Source organism: Opisthocomus hoazin, chromosome 5 (genome assembly GCF_030867145.1).
Source record: "Opisthocomus hoazin isolate bOpiHoa1 chromosome 5, bOpiHoa1.hap1, whole genome shotgun sequence".
NCBI lineage: Eukaryota > Metazoa > Chordata > Aves > Opisthocomiformes > Opisthocomidae > Opisthocomus > Opisthocomus hoazin.
The window spans coordinates 35,616,346-35,638,714 of record NC_134418.1 but is presented as its reverse complement, the minus strand read 5'-3'; the positions used below and the strand labels follow the sequence as shown (position 1 = coordinate 35,638,714).

The following is a 22,369-nucleotide window of genomic DNA, read 5'->3' as shown; positions in this document are numbered from 1 at the left end:
AAGGTGTCACAATAAGAGCCGACTGGGACAGCAGCTCAACTTTTTTGACTCCTAGCCTGAAAACCTCCCATAGAACAGCAGTTTCTAGATGTGGGGAAAGTAGCCTGGGTAAAAAAAAAAAAAAAAACACCTCACAATTTTCATTTAAAACAGCCTCAGTTTCAGAGAAAGAAAACATGTCATACATTTTATTTTATCCAGTAAATAATAATTTTAACATTATGTGTGATTGGGAAGTATAGTACAAATTACAGGAGCTTAGGATGTGATGTCATTGGGAATATAATTTTAGATCTATTTCATGCATATAGATGTATTTTTACTCATGCCACCCACAAGACCCGAGGAAGGAAATAACCAGAAAGATGAAAAACAGACAGCTCAGGACCAACTTGGGGGGGGGGGGGGCACACAAACACGAGGAGTGCACAAAGCAGAGAGCCCTTGGAGGTGTTTGTGAAGGAGCAATGATCAAAGCCTCGGGCGTCATGATGTTGTTCTGCTGTGCCTGCTCTTCACTGCAGTAGAGTCCCTGCTGCTTTTGGATAAATGCAGCGTGCTCAGTCTTCAGAAAACAGGGGTTTTTTTCTTTTCTTTTTTTCCTCCTTTCCTCCTGTCCCATTAGGACCAACTGTTGTACCTATCTACCCATCCAGAGACCGCTGAATGGAACTACTACAAAAATAACTGGAGTTGCTCCGGTGCATGGAAAGGTGCCTCAAAAGAGAAGTCAGCTTGAATGCATTTTGCTCACACTTCCAAGCTCTACAGGCTCCTTATTCACTTCAGAGAAAAGTTCAAAACTTTGATAGTCCTGGTCTGCACAGCTTTGTCTCAACTTCTTCTGCAGTCATCCCCTCCCCCAAGTCAATGCAATAGGATAAATCCAGCTTAAAATTATAGGGCACTCATAATATTGAAGATATTGACTATTCCCCAAAAAATCAGGCTAAGTTCAATCCTAACACAACTAACTTCAAGATAGACAGCACATCTTCGTGCAAAGCCATCTCCAAGAAGCTCTTCCAGACAAGCACTTCTGAAAACACACCCAAAGCAGTCAACCATGCTTTATTCTGAAGGAATTCCCAGACAAAACCCAATTGTTTTTATTGAATGTTCTTGGCATTCATATACTTCCATTTTAGATACCATGATAATAGGCACCTGCAGTAACACAGAATTTTGCTTTTTAATTTAATCTACAGTCATTTCTTTTACAGGGTTAAGGCTTTTTATTTTGTACTTAATGTAAAACTTGAGGACTTTAAAACAAAAAAATAATACCTAAGCGTTACCAACAATCCCCTCCTCCAGCTGATGCTCAGCACGAAGCTGATTTTGTCATCATACTCTGCAAGCTTCTTCCTGGGTGAACTCGGACAACGTAACCTCAATTTAATCGAAAATACTCACTGTGTCCATACCAGGATAGATGCTACATTGCTGGCAGGGGAAAAAAAGGGGGATTATAACAGCAACTGGTCTAAACCTTGTTTGGGCAGTGTAGCAGAGCTACCATCACCAACAGTGACGGCCACAGAAATAGCCCAGGGCACTGCCTCGGCTTCTCTTGAGGTCACCTGGGCTTTGTGCAACACAGAGAACCCCAGTCCAAGGATGCTTTTCTCCTCAGAGCTCCGCTCCAGCTCCGCCTCGGGGGACAGCACAGTGCAACACAGCTGCTCTCGCCCAGGCTGGGGTAGGGCACAACAAAACTATTTAAAAAAAAAAAAAGTGCTGTTCTGGGACCCTGCTCTTCGTGTCATGCCATCCTTTCTGCCTTGCGTCACCTCTTCCCCACAGCTCCTCCTGTCTTGTGCAGCTTCCTCCACATAACTCACATCAGCTTCTTAGCAAGTCCTTTTCTAAAAGCCAGGCATCTTCTGTCAGGTCCTCTCAGGAGATGACCAAGCAGACTTACATGAAAACCAGCAGCGAGGAACAAAATGGTGTGTTGAAGGTACAAGACCCTTTTGATGGCTACAAAAGCTTCTAGAAAAATAAAACCTCTCTGAGGTTGTTGTTGTTGCTGTGGGTTTTCCTTCGTCTCTATCTCATTGTTTTTCTTGTAAAGTTTAGAAATAAACAATGAGCAGGCTTAGAAGGAGGAAACTTTCCATGTCACGTACTTTCTACTCATTTCTCTTCCTCCCCACTTTTTCTGAGATTTTTACTCCTCCAATTTTTCCTCTTCTCATTGAAAAAAGCGCAAAATTCCCCTCCTTCTTCTTGACACTAAATTTCTGAAAAATTCAGAAGAGAATCTGTGTCTTAACCTTTTCTTTGAAATGTTGTGTAGCGTTGCTGAACCTTGCCAATGATATGATAATGAAATATTTCCAGGAGGAAAAAAAGTCTGTAAAAACTCTGCACCCGTGGGGCTTGCCTGCACGCCAAGAGCGGTTGCTCCAGACACTTCAGAGAGGTCCCATTGCACACACAGCAAACACTGTGTGCTGCCCTGCTGCAGTCGTTACCTTTTCCCGTCATGAAGTCCATTTTGGAGGAGAGCGGGAAGATGTGGGAATTTCTTTTTCATGAAAGAAAGCAACTGCAAGGGTGTTCTTCCTGCTGCGCGGGAAACACTTAGGGGGACTAATGCAGAAGCAAAGGGTGGCCTAGGAGAATTTAGTCTTTGATGTTAAAAAAAACCAACAAAACACAAAAAAAACCCCACAATGAAAGTATGAATGGTAATGTCTGCCACTTCATACATACACCTTAAGTGTCTGAAAGAGTCAAGCTCCAGAAACACATCTGCTAGTCCAGTGCTGATGGGGTTAATGAGATCAAAGCCAGATTCCACTTGGTGCTTAGCAGCAGGAGACACTTCCCACCCCAGGGCCAGGGTGACTGCAGCCCTCCTTCAGCTGCTATCACACCGGAATCAGCATCAAAATAACACAAATCAGCCCCTACTCTGATTATAATCAGTATTCCCACTTTCTGTCTCCTTGCAACTCCATCAACACCCCCCACCCCCCCCACCGCCTTTCCACATTAAAATCAGTCAGTGGTTAATTTCGGGATAATCTTCCTAATTCAGATGTTTATTTTCACACATTTTCTCTATCTATCTCCTCTTCCCCAAGGGCTCTGCTGCAGTCGCTTACCCAGCAGACATCCATCCCAAAATTCAGATCCCCAGCAGCCAAGTAGGTGAAGAACAGCTCTCCCACCATCCTCTTCCAAGTCTCTCCGGCAAGCGCAGGCAGGGGCCTAACAAAGCTGTATGCAGCCGATTGTGTTATCAAGGCACTTGGCACTACCAGCTGACCCTTGATGACCGTTCATCCCTCGGGAAAATAAAACACTCTTTTGTAGTAAAAGCGTAACCGGTTACTATGATGAATTACATATTAACAAAAGCAGCTTTTTACCAAAGTTACAGATGATGAAAGCCTGGAAGTGGAATCAGACCAAGGTAACCAGTTGTTTCTACCTGTTTCAGATAAAAAGTAGACAGTTTAACCAAGATTTTCACAGTGCTAAGAAGAAAGTGGTGGGTGAATTATGTCACGTGTTTGTACGTAAAATGGCAATGAGTTCTGTAAAGCAAACGTTAAGGATAACATTTTCTGTTGTAGCGACCTTTCCGGTGTAGCACCCGACGTATGCAACTGCCAGCGCTGTAGTAACCTCAGTTTTCACAGGATCCCTTTAACATTTTTGTACTTTTCCTGAAACCCACCCAGAATTTTTCAATATGCTTTCATATTTTCCCTTGCCCCCGCAAGAGTACTGCTTATTAAAGAACACAGTTATCTGAAAGGCAGACTTTACTGGGTGCAAGGGTAGAATTTGCTAGTTTGGTGGAATAATCCCTACTTAACGGTGGTGAGGAAGCGTTCCAGAATATTACAGGATTTGTTTGTTTGCTAATCTACTTAAGCACCCGTAGGCCTTAACACCCCAACTTGTGTACTTTAGGGATCTTTCCTGTCCGTGGCCGCTCTCGATGCGACAGCTCTGCACGAGCGCTGCAGATTTAGACCGGCGGCAGCGCAGCAAGCTGACTCGTGGGACGCTCGCCTGGAAAGAGCCGCACGGCTTTGGTCCGCTCGCCTGCCAAACCCCACTCTGCGTTCCTCGCAAGCGGCGCCTGCCTCCACGTAGCTGCAGCAGCACGCGCGAGTCGCTCTGCGACCTGCCTCTTGCACTTCTGCACCAAACCCAGCCCGCTCCCCGCTGAGGCGGCAATCCAGGCACCGCGAGCACACCTCACACGTGGTGCAAACCGGGCTGCACAAACGCGTGTCACATCCTCGGTTTTGGGGAAAACTTGCTGACAGAGGAGGAGGATAGCTTTAAACGGCATTAAGGAGAGCAGGCTTGGTGTCAGGAGCTACCCCTGTGTGAAATCTGAAGCTCTTGCCAGCAGTGTGGAGGAAAGACATGACCTCATTATTCCACAGCCCAGATAATCCGTTCCTGGATAAAGTGAGAGCTGACAAGTGCTTCACCTTGACGGTTATCAAAGCCCTTTCCACACTCTGCCGACGCGGAGGCATTGACTTTACCAAACAGGGATGTGAAAACTCCTCTGTGTTAGTAAAGGAGATAAAAAAACTGGGGGTGGGGGCGGTTAATAGCACACTGCCATGCCAGACAGACACAGGGACTGAGAGCAGAGACCAACGGCATTTCCAGAACCATTTATGCAAACAGGATATATTTGCACAAGTTGGTAAAATATTTTTCTCAATATTTTGAGAGTTACTGCTCTCAATTCCTTCCATCTACCTCTAGGCACTTTCTCTAGGTAAGTGCCTAGAGGCATCTCTGGACATCAGCTACCCCCTTTAGCGCCTCCAGAAAGGCAGTTCAGCTCTTCGCTGGGATAAATCACTGCCTGGACCATTTTTAGTGTCTCTCCAATGACCGCTGAGGGAACCGAGAGCATTCCGCTCCCCTACTCTTTTAGTTAGATGAATCCAAGCTTTATTGCCATGGGTTTTACACAGGCACAAGCAGTCAACACGCTAGCCTCAAATTTTGTTGGAAGGACCCGTAATCTGTCTGAGCAGTGGCTCCACACTAGTTCAAGGGGAAAGAATGTCATCTGGTTGCCATTGCCTTCTCGTGCAACACCTGCGCTCTTGCTGGAGGCCTGCCACACAAACACAGAGCGGGGCTCCTTCCCCCTCACCGGTCTGGTCCTTGGCGGACTAGTTAACAGAGAAAACACACGTCTCCTCCTCCTCCTCCTCCTATCAGGACTCTGGAGCCTTTGGATTTAAGTCTGCAGGGAAGAATGACACCATTTAAAAGATTTAACACAGAACATATCAAGCCCTGGAGAAAATGCATGGCCGAGTTTCCTACAGAAAAGATTAATAAACGAACAGGTAGCAGTTGCAGAAAAAGCAGACATGAACCCCAAGATTAGGAGTAGGTTTCAGCTGAAATATTTGTCTTCCGGATGTTAACCTGCCATTCAAAACATGCCCAAATACAACTGCAATTCTGCATGCCTCTTGCACCTACTCCCTAGGAAAAACTCTTTATTAAATTGCACACATTAGATCACCTGCAGTACTTTTGTTCACGTCAAAGGAAAAAAAAATAAGGCAGCAGCAAAAGCAAAAGATTTTGAGGTTCATAGTAGATAAAAATTATTGCAATTCACTACAACCATAACAACAACATTAAATACAAATACGTAACGGTCACAATGCAAAACCAGTTTTCCAAATGCAACTCCGTTACGCGTTAGCTCCACATGGACTGGGACCTCAAGACAAGAGTTTGGAGCAGTGACAAAAAGCTTTACAGAGGCCATCTGGCTCCCGTGTCCAGCGGCCAATATGTCACTTTGGATTAGCTGAAACGCACCAATTACCCATCCTCCTTCGCCCCGTCTCTCCCTGCGTGCTGGCTTTGTCAGTGGTGGCCAGCAGTGGGCCTCCCCATCGCATATGCCACGAGCAGGTCGAGGCACAGGTCAGTGCGTACCCAGCTCCCGCTGCAAGCCACCTCCCAACACCCCTGGCTGCGTCAGCATGGGAGTAATCCCAAGGCACAGAAGTGTGAAGGAAGCACGTTCGGTTTTGTCCCAGCTGTGCGACCACACGAAGCACGGCAAGTTCTTTATGCCTGCTTTTTGCTAATAATTTCAGGGGCTTTTGCCAAGGTTTTGACAGTGGGTGCCTGCCTTCCAGCCACATGTGCAACTCCTCATCTTCTACATACAATTCCTTCAAAGTTCTCTCCTAGCTAGCACTAGATACTGAGTGACCACAACCACTGGACATTTGCTTTTCCAGTATTGGTAATACTCTTTCACCCACCAACTGCTTTCTCTGGAGAGCCAGAAACGACCAAGAGCTTTAAGGGTCAGTCTCCTCCACAGCCCTGATACTTGTCTGTCACAATAAGGAGGAACAGTTCTCCTGTCTGTGTACTTGTGTCCTCCAGTTAGCTTCAGCTTACTGGGCAGTAAACACAGCAGGCTTTGCCGTTTGGATTTCTCTTCACCCCTCTCCATACCCCACCAGCACAGAGTCTGACGCCTGCTTCACAGGGAAACATCACCCCTAGACAGCCTTCCCACAGCTCCAACTGACGGATGCCCAGTTACAGGAGCATTGTGTTTGGCACGTGCCCAGCTTCTGGAGGAGAAGAACCACACTTTGACATTTAAAATGAGCAAAGAAACTAAAAGGGAAGAGCCAGAATACACAAACCAGAAAAACCAACCTTAAGGACACAGTATTTGAAAGGGCTGACAAGACTAAGTTCGATGATTTTGAATAACCGTCTTTGAAAGTTATCTTTATTCTGTCCCCGATGTTTGCCCTCGCACCTGAACCCAGCAAACATTATGCTCTGTTCTTATTTAGAGACTGTAGGAAAATCATCCACAATAAACTTCATTTTTTTTTCCAGGGTTAAGAATTGTATATCATAGTTGCAGTGAAAATCTGTTTTGTGCATTAGGGAGAACAGAGGACTGAACTTTTTTTCCAAGTTAAGTGAAGACATTTTTGCATTTTGATCATAAATATATTCTGCTGGTCATTTCTGGAAAACCTGTCAAAAGACATGTTATGCCATTTTGCAAGACGTTGTTATTGGAGGAAGAAGTTAGACTTTGTATTTAAACAAAATGTGCCTGTAACATTGAAAAGCTGATTTAATGTTAACAGTTCTGCAACTCAAGCAGTATTTGGGCCAAAAACTGGCTCCAAAAGATAATGGCAGACAGGAAAAAGACTGTATTTCTAAAGAATGCAAAGAAATAAGTCTAGGAACCACTTCAACAGTTAAGGAGAGGATGGTAGAGAAATGTTCTTCTCAGAGGCGCTCTTTGCTGTTCACCGAGCCTCTACCGTTTTATTAGAATTAGATCTCACGGAAACATCCAAACAACAAGAAACACGATTAACCCGGCAGAAGAAAGAACGCCTCTATCTTCGATTTACTCTGAAGCGTAGAGGTGTTCAGGCTTACAAGGCCTCACACTGCAAGCAGTTTGATTCGGTGCCAAGGCACAATGTGTTCAGTAAAACACGCAGTGAAAAGTTCAGCTCTGAATTAAAAAACACTCATTTAAAGGACAGGCTAGCAGAAGATGCTTCTGAGGTGCTCTGTCCTACAGTGCCCTCATCAGTAAGTTCCAATGCGAGGCTGAGGGTGCAAAAGCCCTCACCGGACTGGATTATGAAGGGACTACGTTGCTGATGTGCTTTGTCCAAAACTGAATATTTGGCTGTTTTCCAGGATTCCAATAAGAAGGTTTCAAGTTGCTAGTCCACGATAACAACAATCTGTCATTATGAAGCAGGAGGGGAATCATCATGCCTTTCTTTAAATCTCAATTTATCTGTGGCTTGGGATGGAGTAAGACTTTGCATCCGACTAGCCGAGTTTTCCAAACAGAGTATTTGTGAGCAACATAAACCTTCTAGGGACTTCACAAATTTGCCAGAACTTAATTTTTTTAAGAGTATCTTAATTTTTAAAAATCAAGTTCTGCAAACCTGATGATAAAAAGGGGAGCCTCCTACATTTAAAATGGCTTCAGGCATGTGGGTATGTGTCAAGAGATCTGGTACCGTTTGGGTAAGTGTGGTACCACGCGGATGAGAGAATAGGTGTTTGCAGGGATGGGCTCTTCCCGAGGCACAAACCGCAGTCATGGGCCAGCATTCTCTCCTAATGTCCTAAAATTCAGTGCGCAGAATTCCCTCTGATGGCAACAGGAGTCCACGCGCGGAAAGGGCAGCCGGCGCCTAACTGCCTCTCTCTCAGTTTCTCAGCTCAGACTCACGCCTCGCTGGGCATTCGCAGGGGATCTGAGCGCTTCCCAAGGAACGGCGATCTAGCTTTGCTACTCATCTGAAGCACCACAGAGTGTTATTTTCAGGATACAGAATGACAAACAGAATTTGTAATTGGCAGTAGAAACTACGGTCTCTCTCTTTCCTCCCTTCAGGAACACATGCTGGACGAAAGTGCCAGAGGATAATGGTATGGCATCTAATTTTTGGAAACATCAGAAATGTAATGGGTATGATAAATGGTTCGCATCCTGCGCTTCAAGCTGGTGTATACAGAGTTTAGAACAGAAGGATAAAGTAGTTTCAGATGCAGTTTTGATCCCCAAGGCAACTCTTCCAGTTTATAATTTTCTTAATTCCCTCTGTCTGTTCCACTATTAAAGAGCCAATGATAAAAAGCAAAAAACCTGCATATATATCAGATGACCTAAGTGCAGGACCTGCTTTTCCTCATCCTCTAATCCTTTTCAGTGACAGTAAAATTAAATGCGAATTACAGAAACAAGACGTTAGAATAAAAGTAATCGAAAAGTTGTAATTTAAAAATAGTAATAATTTCTGTTTAAAAGCTAAACTGTGTACAGAGTGAAACGAAGTAAAGAGAGAAAAACCATAACCAAGGTGAAGAGATCATTTTTTAAATTTCATATTGATAATATAAGCAAATATGGTAGAAATTTATCTTAGATAAATACACAAATATCTCATAAAAAGTTATAAACTTCTAAATAATTATAACTCTCCCATGAATACATATATGACTGCAAGAAAGAAGAGTCTTCAGAATCACCAATAAACAAACCCCTAAAATAACCTTCCATGTGATAAAGCCTGAAATGATATCTCTTGTTTACTCCAACAAGTGAAAGCACGATTTGGCGAAAATTTTAACCCGTAAACTCTTCTGCTTACCTCCAAAACACCAGGAAAACACAGAATTACCAACTGAAATTCAGCTTTTTGTCACCTTTTTAAAAATTTTTTGTTGAAGTTGGTACTGATTTTGCTTTACCTTTCCCTCTATTTGCCATGTCTAGAGCAGAAAAACTCAGTCTTCCTGCTGCAGGAACAAATGCTGCAAATGAGTTTCCTTCACTGCATTTCATACTGAGTGCAAGAGCAGTAAACCACAAGCACCTGTCGTCGTTTCAACAGACAATATAATAAAGAAATAATTTGGCAAGATGTTAGCTGTCCCTGAACTGTTTTGTGGTCATTTATAACAGTTTTTGCAAGGAGGTTTTCTTTTTCATTAATTAGGATTCATTAGGATTTTATGTGGCCAGCTTTAAATTACCAATCAGCATTGCTATTTACTTTGAGGGAAACAAGCAAACAACAACAAAAATCTTTCGCTAATGCCTGCCAGTGGTTTCAGGTTAGCCATGGGATGTACAATTTTTAAGGTGCCTGCTTTCCTGCACGTGTAAAAAGGAGTTCTTTAGAACCAAAGATCAGCATTTTGCTGTAACCAGTTGGGATACCTTAGCTTTATCTCGGAAAGCTCTGTTTTCGGCAAGCCTGTTTGGCAGCTTTTCTGGAGATCATAAATCAAATGATTCGGAATAATTTTCAGCCTTTTTTGTAGCGAGGCCACTGCCCAGGTCCGCATCTCACTGGGATGGGCCCTGGGATTAAACTGTGGTTCAGGCAGGAACAAATGAAGACATTAAATGACACGTGTTGCTGCTCTCTTTAGGGCCAAGAATACACCAGAAATTCAGAATTTGATAATTATTTTTTGATACACAGATATACACTCAGATAAACTCACTTAAACCAGCAATTTTATTACCTCTAAAATGCAGATTATACCACTGAAATTGTAAAACATAAACTTTTGGACAATATCAGTCACACTCAAAACTTCCACACGGGCATTTATCACAACAATTCTGCACGTCCGTTAACGTCGGACACTCCACTCACAATACAGAATTCTTTGGCTTTTGATAGCTTTACAAAGGAAATTTGCAGTTCACACCATGAATGGGGGTATGTATTAATTTGCCTTTCAAAGCGCGTGCAGTCCACTTTGCTGCTGATAATCTGCATAAAACTGGATTAACGAATCGGGAATCCTTGGGGTCACGACCGTCAGTGCGTGCTGAAAGTGCCGTCCCGTGACAGATCTGGCATGTATGTCTTCCTGCAGAGCTAGAAGGGCTGCTTCTCTACAGACTGCTGCTATCTGCGAAGAAAGAACATCCCCCCCCCCCAGCATTATTATTACAAAATGTATTACTTGAAAGGAAGAAAGCAAACACAAGAATATCAACATACTCCAAATGCCAGATACTCACAAGGACAGAGTTTCTCCACCTCTTTTTTTTTTTTTTTTTTTTTAATAAATGAGGTTGTGGATGATTAAAACATCCAAGAAACAGGATATATATATATCATATATATTTATGTATAAATTCAAACCACAGTAACATTACATTTCATAGTACAGTATGTTGCAAATTAACCTGATAATCATATTACCTTGTGTTAAACTCCCCGGAACACCTGATAAATTAAAACCCCACTAACCAGCGATACATTTTTCCATCCCCAAAGCGCAAGAGCAGATATTCCCAGGCTCTGTGGGCACTTTTCTTTCTCAGCTTTATGCTGGGAAAGAAGTAAAAACAATTAATTCCAGAAAGGAAGGCTAGAAGGAGAGGGGTGTGTGGAAGGGAAGGAGGGTTAAGGTCTCATACCCTGCAATGTGTTTTTAAGCTCTCTGGACTTCAGACAGCGGAAACAGACTGATGCCAGTGTCACTCTAAAGACACATTACTGTGGTGAAAAGAGCTTGTGGAATGAAAAGAGATATTGTGATTTCCAGTGCAACAGGGAAAACAGTGATTGATATTGACTGCTCCCTTATATCTGTAAATGAAAGAGCCAGCTGAAACACATTTGTCCAGCTATTCAGCATATTTTCTCTGTTTGTTCACTTACTGAAAAGAGTTCCCTCGCTTATGCTGTGCTAATGGTTGCCAAAGCCGTTTAGTAGCTTTTTAGAGGATTTAGCAGCATGTTTAGGAAGCTTTCACGAGAAAACATGCATGGATTGAGATGGCTTTGTCAAGTTACAACAATATTACTATTAGTTCTGTGCTGCTCTAATGAGCACTGAAGCTAAACACTGCCGTTACGCATTTTAATGCTTTTCAGGACTTCAGAGACAGTTCAATGCGGAAGCGTAGCTGAGATTTAGTACACCAACTTCTCGCGGAGATAAGTAATATATCATCTAGAAAGTTAACGGAGGGATCTTGGTCTCTCCATTCAGGTTTTTCTCTAAGTAGACAGTGTGACTATTTCCCTATCTCTAAGACAAATATAAAGCTGCTTAAGAAAAAAAACCCAAACCAGACGAAATTCCCCCACTAACCCTACCTAACACCAAACCCAGAAATCTTTCAAAAGGGAGATGACTGCTGATGGAAAAACAGATCCCAAGCATCCCAGACTCTAAACCCATGTTGGTCTTTGAAGGAGAGGTCCACTTCCCCTTGATAAATACTGCTCTCAGGGCAAGTCTTCCACAAAATGAAGAGGAAGAGACCTTCTGGGGGTTTTTGACAAGAATTATCAAAAAAACCCCAAAACACAGTACAGCAAGTTTTCACCATCCTGTTCTGCTCGTGGACGCCATTGCCGATCTACATCATCAAAATCATGAAGCAGGGTGCCACTACAGCACGAGATGTTCACTTGTTCGGTGCTGCTGTGTTTTACTGATGGAGAAGCTGAAGGAAAGCCTGTCAAGTTGGCAGATCCAAAAAAGAAGCACTTCCAGCCTTATTTCTTCCCGTTTCATTTGTACACTGATACACTTAGGAGGAATTTGCCCATAAGCTGATACTTCTGATGATGCTTTTATGTTTTCTCTATGCTCAGCCGAGAGTATCGGTAACAGTGACAATAATTAAACTCCAAAGGATTATTTTGTTTTAATTTTATTCTTGAAGACCGAACCGTAAGTTCTGTGATAACCGAAAATTACTAGACATGAGGAAGCACCAGAGAACTGATACTTGTTGTTGGTTTCCCGGGAGCATTTGAGCTGGTTTTAAGGGAAAAGGAAAGAATTTTAAGGAATGAATTATTGTTCTCTCTTTTCCTGGCTGCACTCAGAATTTTTGTGGACTAAACCTTTTATATATTATTGAGTAATAAACAGCAGGCATTATGGCGCAGTGTTTAAAATTTGGGCCTTTGCGCCTGGTCGCAGAAGTCACATGGCGTTGTTTCCATTCCTCGGCTAACCCAGAGTATCAGGTTTCTGAGGTAACAGATTCAACAAGGCAGGCTTGATTATTTTTTTTTGTTCAAGTATGCAAACTTTACAAAAAAAAAAAAAAGTCCTCACAAGCATTCTCACCAGCTAGTAAAGCTAAATCACTTGCAGAAAGCAAACACAAGTAGTAATATAGCCACAGTGAAATGGAAGTGATTTCAGCTGGTGAAATCTGCTGCATTACTGGCTTACGGTGTGCTGGTTTTTGTAGATATCTCTCATCACAGACACGTTTGGACATTTGTTACTAGACCAAGCAACTGAAGGGTTTTTAAATGTAATTTCTACCTAGATTAAAAAACAGCGTAGGTTGGGTCAAGTGAGGCAAAGAGGGAAGGTGGCAGAAGGGGCTAATGGCCAACAACGGAAGAAAACCAGCAGCTTTGCAGCAGGGTACGGATCCTTCCCACGCTCGGCGGCACTGCAAAACCAGAAGCTGCACCTAGACCATCAATTTTAAAGCCTTGCAAAAGACCTATCCTCAATGACTTTGTCCAATTATTTTCTTACGTCACTTCTCCTCTTGGCCTCCACGACATCATCCTGTAACAAGCACCACGGTCTAATCATGCATTGTATAAAAAAAAGCACTTTTGTTTGTCTACCCAACAATTTTAGCAAGTGCCTCCTAGTTCCTGTGTTACGAGAACGGTGATTCATCTGTTGTTCCCTGTTCACCTTCCCCATATCACCGATGATTTTACAGTTTTATCTCATCCCCTCTCAGTCAAGCCTTTGCAAGCTGAAGAGTCCTCAGTGACTCAGTCCCTGCTCCTGCAGAACGTGTCCATCCTTCAGCCCGTCTGCCGTGTCGGCTTCGCCAGTTCTGCTCTACCCTTTTGCTGCTGAGCAGCTGAGGCCGCACTGGGCACGGAGGGAGCCGCACCATGGCACCGCAGTGTTTCTGGGTTGCCTGCAGTTTCTTTCCTATGACTGTATTTGCCATCATATTAGCACAAAGATTATTTTTTTTCAGAAAATTATCCACACTGCCTCCAGTATCTTCTCCTCAGTGGCAATATCTAATTTAGGTCTCATAGTCATGAATTTGAAGCCTGAGTGATTTTCATTTCTCTCCATTGCATTTATCAGCATGAATAGGCTCTGCCTGTCTCTATAAATGAATGCAGTGAACTAAAGCTACTTATCTGCCAGTTTTAAAACAATTCTTAATTATTTTCAAACACAAATCCAAGGGACCACCATTTTTATCTTTTCAGTATGTTAACCCCCCCGAAAAACCAAAAAGTGCAGTCTTTTGGATCTCTATGTGCTGTGAGGAATAGGAATAATGTCCTAGTCCTGTTCCAAATGCAAAATTGCAGCTCGACATATTGAAGGACAAAATAGATATTCTCGACTGCATCTGAATATAGAGTTGCTTTCAGCACTGACTGTTAAAGCAGTAATGAAGACATTAAGTGACTATCAGAAACAACAGTGATTAAACAGCAACAGACCAGGCAGCAGGTAATTAAGCAATAACTACTGAGGTGCGGGGTGTTATTGCAGAAATGAATAGCCAGCCAGGTGTGGTTGAATGCTATCGAATCTACGAGTACCAGAATATACCCTGAAGTATATATGAAAGTTTAACAAACACGCACAATTCTAATTTTCAGTGGAATGAGAGCAAATTGCTGACCTATGCATTAGTCTGCTCTCTGCAGTCCTCTCTTAGCATGGAAATAATTTTGAATCCATGTATTAAAAGCAGTTAATCACTTTTTTAAAGGATGGATTTATCATCTAAATGAGTGCTTTAAGATCAGAAAATAAACAATTAATTTAGAATCCTACATCGAAGTCCAAAAGGCGACTGTATCAAGTTATCCTGGGAGGAAAGGAGAACTGAAGTTTGCTATCTGAACAACACATGCATGGTCAGCAATAACCAAAGCCGCACACAAGCTCACAGCTATGGTGCAAGCAATGACGAGTCCCCAAAAGAAATGGATTTACACCTAGTCATTCCCCCCCTCCCCATTTCACTCCCAGCAACAACAGAATGCCCAGTGCCAGTTACTGTTCCCTGAATAAACAGCATTCAGCATAACCCATCTTTCTCCCGAAACCAATGGTTACGCTGGCTGATTCAGCTTGGCGGATTCTCCCCCATTCTGGCATTAAGCACCGATTCTTTCCAGCAGACTGAAAGTCCTTTTCAGCTTCTTTGTATTTAAAGTGCTCTAAATAGCTTTAAAGAATCTTTTTTTTTTTTTAATAAAAATAAAAGAGGAAAAAAAGAAATGAGCTTCTGTGTTCAAGCCCTAGGTATTTTCAAGCAAGTGGTTTTGTTAGGGCAGAGTCTGTTGGGAACACCTGTGAATGTGGGGTTTAATTGGGCTGCAGCTGGTGGCGATTGTGTGCGCAGTAACTGGCAGCCACTGGCTGGCTGTACATTGTGTTTCATTTTCCTTTTTCCTTCCTTTTTAACTCGCTCCTCCACCCCGCCAGTTGAAGTTGTAAGGGACTGTGTGTGTAAGAGGGATTAGGAGCCTGGAAACAGAACAGTACCCTGCGGCGTGTGAATAGCGCAGACCACGGCGCTTCCTGGAGGAGAACTACCTGCGGGCCCGTGCGGTGCGCGCTCGCGAGGCGGCCTCGGAGGGACCGGGCAGTCTGCCCTCCCGCTCTGCCACAGAGAGAGAAAAGGTTCAGATGCCGCTTTTAGAAAAAGACACGAATAACTCCTGGGTCAGGACATCTGTTACTTGGGCAAACTCCTACCCGTGTCAGGCACCTCCTCTTGCCCCTGTGTCAGAAGCTGCTCTACGGAAAGCAACAGCCTTATCCTAAAGGCAACAGCCTTATCCCCACAAAACTGGGGAAGTCAGAAAGCTCTCAGGACCCAGGGCTGCCACCTGACTGAGGAACGAGGAGGCCACGGACACCTGTCCATGGCGAGAAGAGAAAACAAATCAGGAGAAGATGCACCACAGGCAGAGAGGCTAAAGGGAGCAGCCGGGAAAGGTTGCTATCTGTATTCTAAAATTGACACAAACATCCCAATTCAGCGCACCACCTTCTGCACGAGGCTTAATGCAGCGCTGGGCAGAGACGGTGAACACCTCGGAGAGGTAAATGCCTCCAGGTTTTTGCCCACCCCCAGAAGGTCCCCCTGCTCAAAGCGGGGGACACCATGGCCCCCTTTCCCTCTTCTCCTTTGTGCAGGCACCACCCGCTGCCAGCTCTCACCCATCCCTTGTGCTGGCTCCAGCGCTAAGCTGCCCCTTTCATTAACCAATTCAATGCACCAGGCCATCAGAAAACTAATCCAGGGGGAAAAAACAAAAAAAAACAAAAAAAAAAAAGAAAAAAAAGGCATGTTTGCTTGCCGCTGGAGTATTGAGAAGGGCTCACAGGGGGATTCGACAAGCACCAGTCAGCACGGGATGGGTGGAGAGCACGGCAAGCGCCTCTTCCTCTGGTAGCAGAGCGCTGCTGGGTCGCCTCATGACCTTTTGCGCTTGCTTACCCCGTTTCAGCATCCCCGCGCCGCTGCTGAGGCGCACGGCTGTCTGAACTCGCTTGGATACCGCAGCACGATGCTGGCTGGGCTAGGGAGACGTGCCCTAGATAATGCTTTGGTACAACATACTAGTTTTAAAGATAAAACCACTATTTTAAGGTGTCACAAATACCATTTTTTTCTTTAAAATGGGCTAAACTGAGAGGCTCTTAACTGGTGAGAGGTGGAGTTTTTGATGTATTTCAAAAAGGCTTAGATTTAGTACTTCTCTTGTGTTTCAGCTTTCCTGTTTCACGTATAAAACAGATAAAATGGGAAAATAGAAGATAACATGCCTTTTTTCTCTTCTGTGAGAAGAGAAATTCTCACAGACCACTATAAGTCTTGTTCTGTTTAGGAGAAAAAGTTTCCAGTACTATGAAATAATTGATCACCCTGGGATAAATTTTGATCTAATCTTTGAAAGACAAAGAATCACCTCTGTACATGCATCTCCTCATTCCACTCAGTTCTATGATCTGTAGATTTAAATGGGACGGATGACACGTTTGGGCATTTTGCAAATGGCAAATAATCTATTGTGACTAGAAAAGGATAAGGTATATTAGCATGATGCTTTTCATACAGTATCCATTCATTCCTCAGATTCATGCACTGTACCTACCACTGGAGCTTTGGAGTGAATTTACTTAATATATGATTGTCACTCTATAAAACTCTCCTAACTAAAGCGTGCAAGGCACTTATGGGCCTCACAAGGGCCTCAGTGAGACAGAGGCTTCTTTGATCTCTAGGAAACTATGCTTTAAAATGTCATTAGTTTTCCTCAAGTTGAAATGCACATCTATATGGTTCTGCATTCATGAACACTGCCTTGGAACAGATGAGTTCCTATTTGTATTGCAGTCATCCTCTGCAACGATATCCTATAATCAAATATTTTTTACAAAAGGATGGATTTCTTGCTTCCTTTTTTGTTTAAGAAACATTCAATATGAGCAGACATTGTATAGCCTACTTTAAAACAGGCCTGTAGTGATGAAGCAGAACCTTTGCAATTCTTAAATAAAAAGAACAGGTATTACATGTATCTCATGTCTCTGATCCAACAGGCCGAGCAAACAATCTCTGCTCTTCCCAATTTCTTTTATGAGAAGTTGTTAAGGAAGTGTCATTGAACAAACCCAGCTTCTTTAACGATGTCTGTAAGTGACCTCAGTTCAGAACAGACTGGCCCAAATCTTCACCGTTTAATCCACAGTTTGCTTATTTGTGTAATTTTGCAGGTCACTGTGCATGTGACCATGCACGTGCGTGTCCACAGCTTACCTGAGGTGCTGCACAGGGACATAAAGTGGTCGTGCCACCTGAATACGCCTGCTCTGACCAGGACGGTGGTTCCCAACTCAGCTCTTTCCATGGTGGCCACAGCTGCCTTGGGGGCCACAGCACAGACCAAGCCCTCCTGCTGCCCCCTCCTCCCCGTCTCGGCCAGGAGGGACAAGCTTCAGATTCACCTCATCTACCTGCTGCAGTCACCTGGTACCACGAGCTTGGCTTGTTGCCCAGAGGCCGAGCCAGACAACTGGTCGGTTGCTCTCGTGGGACAATGGCATCACGGCAACAGTTAACGAGACAGCGGGGACCACAAAATGCTGCATTTAATTGCTCTTACAGTACCAAAAACTGAGCATGGGTTGTGCCTGGGCAGTAGATAGTATCACATGTATCAGTAGCTTTTATTATTCTATAAAGCTTAAACACACCCAGAGAAGAGAAGGGAAAGATGAGCTGTGTAGCCAAAATTAAGCATATGTATCATAACTATAGCACATGATGACAGCTAAAGAGAATAAACCAGAGCCTTCAGTGGTACATGCTAAGTGTCATCACACATACCTCTGCTCACTCCGACATGTTCTAACAGAGCAAAGCTTTGACTCCATCTGCAAGCTTGCTTTCTTCTTCTTTCCAGTCTCTTAAAAAATATTACTAGATGTGGTATCCTTCCAAGCAATATATAAAACATGTAAATTCCAATTTAACTTTTGTAACTACAAGCCCAAAATGCAGCTATTTTCCAAAACACACTCTGTCGATATGGCTCCCATCACTTTGGCAGAGACATGGCATAGCTACACCTTTCACAAAGGAATTCCGTAACAAAACGAGTTTTTACATGCTGGGACTAAATATTTTTAAACAGCACTCTCTGCCAACTTCAAGTTTCAGCTATATTTGTGCAACTAAAAAAAAAAAAAAAAAAAAAAAAATCACACACATGTTTCTATACAAGATTAAGCTGCATTTCTGGTTAACCTCAGAATCATTTCATTTTTATATAAACATTTAATGAGAAAGTTTAACTTCTTCCCTTCAATGAGGAAAAGGAAGCCAAGCCACTAGAAAAACAGAGTCTTTCTATATGTGTGTGCGTGTGTGTGTGCGCACGCACTCATTTTAATTAAAAGTAATTAACAGAATACTGTGTTCTCACTCACAATATGCTGTTACTACAGAGGACCTGTACGCAGAGCCAATGCTATTTTGCTGAATGCCGCTAGCAAGATAGATTGAATTATGCAACTAAAAGTCTAAAACTAGAAGACTTGGAGGACATCATTAGCTGTAGCTGTCATGAGTTTCTCTCTAGAAAAGCAAAACAAAAAAAACTACACAACAGATCTGGCAGCTTCTACCTTATGAAACCAATCATAGTGTGGGTGTTAAGCAGTTGCTGCATTTGCTCGCTTTCTTTTCGGATTTTGAAGGAGACAGATATGAGGCTGGGCGATACATTCAGCATAGTCTTTATTCCTTGCACTGAAAAATAATTCATGCCTTTGCTTCTGAAACCAGTCACTCCTTTCTCAAGTTTAACCTGGGAGAGTAGCAGAGGTCTAAGACTCCTATCAAAACAAAGCAAATAAAAGCAATTCTGCAAAAGGAATTGGGAAAAGTGCCCACCCTTCCCTAAAAAATATTTATTTTTTTTGTCAATAGAGGACAGCCAGTCTAGAACTGTCCTTCAACTCCTTTCAGCTGCAGCAGCATTTCTGTTACATTATATCACCATTTAAAGATTGCTAGAGCCCTGAACTTTTGAATCCACCCAGCAAAAAGGAAAGCAAAAACCTCTTTGTCCATGGGTTTATTTAAACTTTCATCCTGTCTTTGGAGCTATGGCAAATACTGTCTCTGATTTGGATCTTGCCTAGCAGGTTAACAGCAACTGTATTTGTAGCTACCTACATATGAGATGTCATAATACAATATAGTGAAAGCAAACAAACCAGTTAAAAATAAAGGGTAGAAAGTCTAGCAAATCTTCTGGAGTCTTAGTGTCTCTATCAGTTTGGAGGGAAAGCATGCAAATCCCATGATAATGAGAGATGCATACTTTCTGTGTCCCTCTATGGCTCTTTACACCTGCATACAGATCCCGAGTCGAGGCAGGGAGTGAAAAAGACATTTGTTTTGCAGGGCCCTTAGACTGCAAGATGAATAATGTCCTGAATGGGAGCACTCTTGCTTTTTCATTTATCGGGTTGTCGGTTCCTGGAAGGTGCGAGATGTCTCCCGGGGAGTATCTATTTCCTCGGCAAAACGCTAGAGGAATTTTGGACTCAGTTTCTAAGTTTACCTCTTGGAGCTTCCCATGGTACCCAGCTGCTCATGTTTCCCAGGAAGACCAGGGAGGAGGGCTACTGCATGCCTGTATTCCAGAGAGGCACAATGTGGATGGGAGGATAGTCCGACCTAGAAAGCAATGCTGTTAGCCAGAGCTAGATGCCTCCGTGTACAGTTATTACTCCTTAAGGAGGAAGCAAAAAGGCTGGTAAAACACTTAAAGTTTAATCCAGGTTTTTCTTGTGCAAGAAAAGACAAAGGAATAATTTCAGCAAGACAAAAACAACAGATGATACAAACATATGAAACAAGAAAAGCGGTGTACCAACAATTACCTTGAGTTAAGGATTTATGTAAGGGGTGTATTTTAATGGAATAAAAAGTCCATAAAATAGCAGTAAGACAGACATGAGTGTGTGACCTGCGCTTCCCAACAGTCAGTCTAAACCAGTGATGCACTGGTCACCACCTGTTTTTTCGTGTGGCCCCTTGATGAGCCTGTGCAAGTGCTAATCCAGCAACACAGAAGAGAGTAGTTTTTGCTGGTTTAGCACCCTGAACTGGCTCACCCAGGATGCAGGAAGGCAGGCTCTGAAGGCAGGGAGAGGATAGGACTGCCGCAGGAAGCGGGTTTAAAGCACACTAAAGCTCAGAGACATACTGAACCTACATACAAATGCTTTTACTTGTGCAACTCCTTTCACTCACCTGCCAAGACAAAAGCCAATGCAAGATGCATCTAAATAAGAGAAGTATATGCCTGGCATATCTCGAGAGGCATTCACTGGTGCAGGTGGCCTTGTGAGTGGCCCTTTCAGCCCCCATGTTTCCCCATAAGGATCTCGGTGTTCTGACTTGACACTCCTCAGACCACTGGTTTTAAGATTTGCATGCTTTAAAAAAACCCAGTATTTTGAGTTATTCAGTCATAAAAACAATTACTAGCATTCTGTTGTCAATAACAGCATACCTGCTAGCCACTTTTGGTTTCAACAAAAGCTTCAAACAACACATCTCAGGTGCATCCCTGTTGTGTCTACTGAATATAGTCTATAGGTAAACGTGACCCACTCCTTCTGGTCTAAAATTCCTCAGCCCAGTGAATCACTGAGTGCGTACCATAAAGGATTCACAGAACTATCCCAAAGACCAGCTCCCTCACAAGCGGAGCAGCTCATCACCAGGATAGTTGGCCCCCATTACTCTGGGAATGAGCCAAAGAACAGAATGAGGGAGCGTAAGGTAAAACCCTGAAATGTAAGAACCTGTAGTCAGAGCCGTCACCTACCTCCAGTGAAAAGTCATGAGTGACCAGATTAACAAGGCATCTGCTTTGCATTGTTAACATGAAAACTTCTCATCTGAGTGCCCTCCTGCAGCTGGGAAAACTGAATCCATGTCACATCTGAAAGTCACTTCAGTATTCTGGATAACTGGATCTGTTACTCCATGGATAACATCTGATTTAGGAAATTCCTCCATTTCTTCTCTTTCATACTCGTAAACTCCTTCTCAGTTTGTGCCATGTTATTGCAAAAACCTCCTTGGTCTCCTGGATTTTCTCCCCTTCCTTCCTTGTCTAGGCAAGACAATGTAATGCAAATTTCCAGCACTACAAAGACTTAGAAAATGGGTCATTTGCATTTCTCTTCACTTAACAAAGATGTTTTAGGCTCAAAATCATCCTCAACATTTTTGCAAATATGCATAGGAGGAAGGAGAGGAGTCTCCCTTCCCTTTCCTCCAGGTTGTATGCAGCTTGCTTTTTAATGTTAACAGCACTTGAATTTCTAAGAAGTTGTGGACTAGCATGATAGACATACAATTTAAGACCAGAAATTAATGACATTTATGCTTAATAGCGTTCAGCCATGAGGATCCCCCTAGAGCTCTGTGACATTTGCTGTCCTTGGCCACAGTGCTCTAGATTCAATGTTCCCCACTTCAAGTCCCTGCCTTCATGCTTCCATCAAAGCACAGTAGCTCTGGGCCCCCTGCTCAGGAGGCACAAACTCGCAAGCCCCAAGAGGCCCCTCAGGCCACCCAAGTCTTGCAGAGAGGCACCCACCTTTTCCCAGCAGCGACAGAGGAGGTGAGAGTGATCACGCCCGTTAGGTAGGTGCTTAACATTTGAGGAAGGCTGTCTGTAGACGCTGTCGCATATGGTGCTATTGTTTTCACAGTCACTGAGATAATGCCAGGTGTCTCCCACCTTTCCTGGCACCAGGAATATTTGCCAGGATAGCATCTAACATCAGGGCAGAGGCTGAGATCAAGGGAGGAGGGAATGACACTGTAGCTGTAGCACAGCAAAAGATGCCACAAGAGCGAGCTGAGAAAGGTCGATGAGAACAGAACTAAGGATCACAGCTAAAACATCCCCAAAAGCCATTAAGAAACGTTAGTTGGTGCAGCCGGCACCAGGACTGGCCTGTGCAACTGAAGTGCTCCTGAGGCACCATGTTCGAGGGACGGTCACCAGCTGAAGTTCCTGTAAGGTTTCCTGCAGGAGTGTGCCGCTTGCTGCGTGGATGGTTGACCTACCAGAGCGTAAACTCTGCCAGAGAAAAGATTCTGCTCCCCTCGGTTCCCACCACTAGAGAAAGGAATTGTATCAGGTCTCTTTGTCCAAACAGCTAGAAAGAGAAAGGAAGGCAGAAAGATGAAGGGAACAACTATTATGGAGAG

At 43.4% G+C, this 22,369-nt stretch overlaps 1 protein-coding gene across 1 annotated transcript in view; it reads right to left on the bottom strand.

The window, feature by feature from the left end:
• Positions 1-9,032: 9,032 nt before the first annotated feature.
• Positions 9,033-22,369, bottom strand: part of AFG2A (AAA ATPase AFG2A) — a 209,182-nt gene continuing 195,845 nt past the window's right edge. Inside the window, 1 exon segment of the mRNA XM_075420941.1 lies at positions 9,033-10,476. Coding sequence (XP_075277056.1) covers positions 10,300-10,476 — 177 coding nt within the window. The 3' untranslated portion in view covers positions 9,033-10,299.